Source organism: Sinocyclocheilus anshuiensis, unplaced genomic scaffold, assembly GCF_001515605.1.
Source record: "Sinocyclocheilus anshuiensis isolate Anshui unplaced genomic scaffold, SAMN03320099.WGS_v1.1 scaffold674, whole genome shotgun sequence".
Classification (NCBI taxonomy): domain Eukaryota; kingdom Metazoa; phylum Chordata; class Actinopteri; order Cypriniformes; family Cyprinidae; genus Sinocyclocheilus; species Sinocyclocheilus anshuiensis.
Window position 1 is genome coordinate 111,667 of NW_015542395.1, and position 6,534 is coordinate 118,200.

General features: G+C 36.4%; 1 protein-coding gene across 1 annotated transcript in view; it reads right to left on the minus strand.

Annotated features, from left to right (window-relative positions):
• The window catches only part of LOC107692822 (H(+)/Cl(-) exchange transporter 3-like), a 52,332-nt gene that overhangs the window by 32,191 nt on the left and 13,607 nt on the right, over window positions 1–6,534 (minus strand). The window contains exon 2 of the mRNA XM_016492028.1: window positions 5,706–5,881. Within this exon, the coding sequence (XP_016347514.1) occupies window positions 5,706–5,865 (160 nt within the window). The 5' untranslated portion in view covers window positions 5,866–5,881. The remainder of the gene's footprint in view (window positions 1–5,705; window positions 5,882–6,534) is intronic.

Below are 6,534 nucleotides of genomic sequence, written 5' to 3' on the forward strand. Positions count from 1 at the left end.
CACAGCTGAAGTCGATCATTAAATACACTCACCAACTACATCTGTTCACTGCCACCTGTGACACACAAAGCACCTGGCGCCTTATTTCAGTGCCCAACGAAGCAGACCGCCTCCAAATAATCTCAGAGATTCACTCCAGTATCTAGGACAGAGCAAGAATCAGTAGCACACACTAAACGTGACCAAACACACACACACACACCACACAAATCTCCATTTACCTTTAGCAATAATCCTGCTGTTGCCAGGTAACCGCTCTGGAGCATGTGATCATGTGGTCAGCCATCGGCTTTTACCATGGTGTTTAAATCAAAGCAGCAATCATAGTCTCAGTCCGTTGGTTCTTTCAGCTTCACATTACATCAGCGACCCCGGTCACCCGACGGCCCGCCTCTGACACGTCGCTACACGCACCGACAACCTGCGCAAGTCAGTCTGAACTTCCTGAAACACCGCCTTCATGCTGACAGGGCAGCCCAACTGGTTCCCATGTGTCATTCCTTTCTTTTAAGCCAAGACATATTTTACTCGGATGTTTCCGGTCAGACTAGCTAGTTACATCACGTCAATTCCACCTGGTTTCCCATTATTCAGCAGAGCAGCGCTCTCTGGTTGCGTCTCAAACTTTCCCTCGGCGCAGGCCCGTGTCAGACGGGTATGTTTCCAGGGAGCGGGCGGCCAGAGAGTCTGATGGGGCAGAGATTGTTGAACGACACTGAAAGGCAACACCTCGCTGTTGCACAGACACAAAAGCTCTTGTTGTGTGTGATCCAGCGAACAAAGGTCTGCCGGTCCGGCCGCTGCTGAGAGGCTCATGAATAATGAGCAACCCAACTCAGATCTCATGCAACAAACGCACTCTTATGACCTCGGCCTGCAAAAGCAAACTGAAAAACACTCTTGTTTTAGGCATGTTTTCATCCCACTGTGATAATAATGACACACTCACAGAAGAAGCTCTGTGAGAAACCCAACAGCAGTGCGCTTGTGTCCAACGAGTCAATGCAAATTCAGAAAAGTGACCCAATGCACTACCGTCTGAAAGAAATCAAGGCTCCAGACTGAGACCATTTTTTCTGCCGGTGTGACAAGATTTTTCGACTAGCACTTGGAAGCTCTAAAAATTATCCAATTTGAATGTTATTTTTAATGGAATGACCAAAATATGCTTTGTGGTAATAAACAAACAGACATCAAATTATCACTGTAACCAGTAGATGGCAGCAGAGGAGCACTTATTGGCTTATTAGTCATTCATTTCCACTTTTTGCTTTATATTTTGATATCATAAAATCACTATTATATAATATCAAATCATCAAGAAATCCTTCACATATTTTTTTCCATGTGAAGTAAGAAAAGTCAGAAAGTGCCTTGAAAAACAAACTTTTCTTGTTTGCGACTGAGTCACACATAAAGAGCATTCCTTTTATAATCGCTGAAGTTGTCGGTCAGTTCAGTATAATACTATAGAAGAATAATGGTATATTTAATAAGAGTAGAATATATACATTTCCTATATAAAATTAGATTTTGCACTCGTTATTGTCGTTAATAAAAGTCAATTTTCTATGCTTCCCAACTCAAGCTCAGTGCTTTACTGTCAAATGTGTATAAACGTGAAATAAACAAATTAACGTGTAATGTTATTTAGGGCTGGGTATCGAGTTCGATACTTTTTAGGCACCGACCGAATTGCCTCGATACCATCGAGTATCGAAAAACGTCTCGTCGTTCAGTACCAAATTTCGATACCTAAGGGGTTAATCTCACCACCGTCAGTGAGCCAATAAAGGCCCGGGTATACTTCACTTTCCGCGTTCCGTTCCGTCTCGCGCTCAGCCGTGTCCGCACAGCTTTCAAAGTATACTCAACCGCGGATGAGTGCGGACAGACGAGCTCAACACAGGCGCAGTTTGACTTGCGCTCTGTCTCAACTTTCACCTCGCGCATGACGTGTCATGTCATGATTATGAAGGTGTCATGTCAGTCTTATGCACACCCCTTCAAGTAAAGTGTAACCGTTTTTTTTTTTTAGATAATGTAATCTTGTTAAAATTGATTTCATAAAATTGGTATCGAAAAAAGTATCGTTCAGGAACTGGTATCGAAGTCAAGGTATCGGTATCGATATCGAACATTTTTGAACGATACCCAGCCCTAATGTTATTAGTACCTGCACGTATTAATGCAAAACAATAGTAATTTTATGAATAAGTTATCTTTATTTTTAATACTCCCACTGTAATAAGTTATTACAGTTGAACAGCAAATGAGCATATTATTATGATTTCTGAAGGATCATGTGACACTGAAGACTGGAGGAATGATGCTGAAAATTCAGCTTTGATCACAGGAATAAATGATAATTTAACGGATAAATAGAAAACGGTTATTTCAAATTGTAATAATATTTCACAATTTTACAGATTTTAACTGTATTTTTGATCAAATAAATGCAGCTTTGGTGAGCTCAACCTGAGCAGTGGTTCATTCATGCAGCATTTCACATACTGTCACTGCTGCAGACAACATTCAGGTTTGCTTGAGAAACCCAACTTACTGATCTGCTATTTAAGCCTCTTCTTCTTCTGAGACTACATTTGAAAAAGTATCTCCTCCTAAAGCTTTCAAGTTACAACCACAAGACTCGGGTCAGACCTTCAGACTGGTCTGACTCGGGTTGCTATATCTTTTATAACTGATCCGCCTTACGGGGTTTTCCTAAACCAGACTATCAAAACCACCAAAAAAATGGTTTCATTGAGGGGGGTCAAAACTTTTGTACAATGAGCTAAAACCAGCCTAAGCTGGTAGGCTGCTTTAGCTGGTCTTTTTAGCTGGTCAAGCTGGGAGACCTGCTAAAAGACTAACACAGCTTAAACCAGCTATTTTCAGCTTAAACCAGCTAAGACTAGACAACCAGCCTAGGCTGGTTTGAGCTGGTTTTTAGCTAAATCAGCTTTTTTTAACAGTTTTTGCTAAATGAGCTGGTTTTACCTGGTTTTGGATATTTTTTTTTAGCTGGATTTTCACTGAACCTGTTGGTTTTAGCTGGTTTTAAGTGTTTTTCCCCTAAATAAGCAGGTTTTATTTGGTTTTTAGCTGGATTTGTTTTTTCATTCATGTTAGCAATATGTCAAATCATGATAAAATCATGATAGAAAAATGTTAATCATGCTAGAAACATGTTAATCATGCTAAAACATGCTAGCAATATGCTAACAACATGCTAATCACGTTAAGAACATGTTAACAACATGCTAATCATGCTAAAAAATGATAACAACATACTAGCAACATGCTAATCATGTTAGAAACATGCTGGTAACATGTAAGCAACAGATTATGTTAGAAACATGTTAAAAACGTGAATAATGCTAGAAACAAGTCAATAACATGCTGATCATGGTAAAACATGCTAGGGACATGCTAATCATGCTAAGAACATGCTAGCAACATGCTAGGAACATGTTAACAATGTGTTAACATGTTAATCATGATAAAACATGCTAACAGCATACTAGCAACATGCTAATCATGTTAGAAACATGCTAGCAGTATGCTAACAACATGTTAATTATGTTAGAAACGTTAAAAACATGCTAATCATGCTAGAAACATGCTGGCAACGTTAAAAACATGCTTATGATAGAAACATGCTAGCAACATACTAATCATGTTAGAAATATGCTGTAAACATGTTAGCAACATGCTAGCAATGTTAATTATGTTAGAAACATGTTACAAACATGATAATCATGATAGAAACATGTTAACAACATGCTTATTGTGTTAAAACACGGTAGCATCATGCTAGCAACATGGTAATCATGGTAACAACATGTTAACAACATGATAATCATGCTAAAACATGCTAACAACATGCTAATCATGCTAAAACATGGTAGCAACATACTAATCATGTTAGAAACATGTTATCAACATGCTAATCATGGTAAAGACATGTTATCATAATGCTAGCAACATGCTAATCATGTTAGAAACATGATAGCAACATGCTAATCGTGATAGAAACATGTTAGCCACATGCTAACATCATGTTAACCATCTTAGAAACATGCTAGCAACATGTTAATCCTACTAGAAACATGTTATCAACATTCTAATCATGCTAAAGACATGTTAACAGCATGTTAATCATGTCAGAAACATGTTAACAACATGCTAATCATGGTAAAACATGCTTACAACATGCTAAAAACATGCTAGCAAACATGTTAAGTCTTGTTAACATTGTGTTAAATAATGCTAACAACATGCTATCAACATCTACCTTTTACAACTGCTTCAAACTTTCAGGCTAGGCTTTCTCGAGCCAACTTCAAAGTTTGATCTCAAACTTTACTCATGTGGTTTATTATGAAACTGCATTTGCATTCCATTTAACTTTCAATATGGGGTGAAACAGAATATTTAACATGAAAAAAAAAATGACTGGATCATGAAAATGAGGTCTTATGTACTATAATGAAGGCAGACGGCCAGAGAGGAGGGGCTTAAAAACGAGAGTCGTTTCAGAGGCACAGCTGGTTATTACACTTTGATGAACGATTACAATATGCGGTGATATTTTTTTCATTAGGGTTTCCCAAACTGGGATTTGTGAGTAGATGAGAGAAAGCCAATGACTTTATAGTCAGTGTTGGGGGTAACTCATTACAAGTAATGCGAGTTACGTAATCAGATTACTTTTTTCAAGTAACTAGTAAAGTAACGCATTACTTTTTTAATTTACAAGAAAATATCTGAGTTACTTTTTCAAAAAAGTAATGCCAGTTAAAAAGTAACTTTCCCCAACACTGTTTATAGTTATTGAACTGAACTGAATCAACAATGATCTGATTTCAACCGAATAATGACTGTCTACATTTGTCTTATTAGAGCTGCTTTACAGCAAAGTTGAATTCTGTTTGCATCACAGAATCGTTATTGTCTTGTTTATCACAGTAAAGCCACTTTGGAACAGTCTGTATTGTAGTAAATAAATCATAAAACTAAAATAAATATAAAAGAAAATAAATAATTAAAAAATAAAAACAATTAAGCTAAAACTCTTACAAAATTATAAAAATGTTAAATATTAAAAAAATATATTTTACATTAAAAAAATTAATTAATTAATTAAATGTATTTTATAAATATAAAATATTGACAAATTAAAAATATTCATATAAAAACATTACAAATATAATAATTCTATTTAATATTTATTATGATTGAATATGACTAAATATTGAATATAATTAAAAATATTCATTTCTTTGTTTACCTGCATTTTTCATTGTTAGTTCATGTTAAATTATGCAGTTAACTAATGTAATCTTATTGTAGATTTAGCATTTTTTAAATATATACATATATTAATATAAAAATATTCATTATATTCAATGTATTAAATATTACTAAATATTACTTATTAAAAATATAAAAAATATTTTTTTGTTTACCTGCATGTTATGTGACCATTAACCGACATCAAAGAACAATTGTTCTTAAGTGTTGTTAAATTATTAAAATATCAATGTAAAATCTCAGGAAGTACATCAAGGGAATATTTTCGGTCAAAGGGGTTCTTGTATTAGCGCTAAAAGGCAGCAAACCACTTGAAAGCACCTCAAATCATAATTAAGGCTCGTAAGTGAGGAGCAGGCTCAGGAGCATCAGATGTGGGCCTGCTGTACCTGGAGACGCGTCCCCGTCGAGCAGGTTGTCGTCCTCGGTGGTGTGGAAGTCCATGATGACGCCGGCACCATCGAGGAGCTCTTCGTCGCTGCTGGCGCTGGTGATGCTGTTGTAGCTGTTCCTGCCGTAGCCTTTGTTGAACAGCTGCTCAGACTCCATTTATCAACGCAATACCCTGAGAAGACAAACACAGACAGTCAGGTGACGTGATTCAGCAAACTACACCGAGACGTCTTCCTCAGCAGAATCAGGATCCGAGCACTTTACAGATCCTTAATAAGAGAAGTGACGCTTAAAAATAAAAGTGAAGGAAGAAGTGATCTATTTAATTATGCAAACATATAAATGGAAATAAAACACTTTTAAATGGACAAATTAACCAACATATTTAAAACTGTTAATTTAATTCAAGTTTTAAAATGCAATAACATTTTCAGATTCAAATATGCATAATGATTCATTTATTATTAACCACATTTGAATACATGAATTAACAGTGTTTTTGTGTTTTAATTTGTCCAATTACATTTACATTCTTACAATTACATTTAGTCATTTAGCAGACGCTTTTATCCAAAGCACAAGGACAATAGAAGCAATTAAAACTAACAAAAGAGCAACAATATGTAAGTGCAAATGACAAGTCTCGGTTAGCCTAACGCAGTACACGTAGCAAGGTATTTTATATATACACACGCTCTCTCTCACTCACTCACTCACTCACACACACTCTCACACTCACACACTCTCTCACTCTCTCACTCACTCACACACACTCACTCACTCACTCACTCACTCACTCACTCACTCACTCACTCACTCACCCCC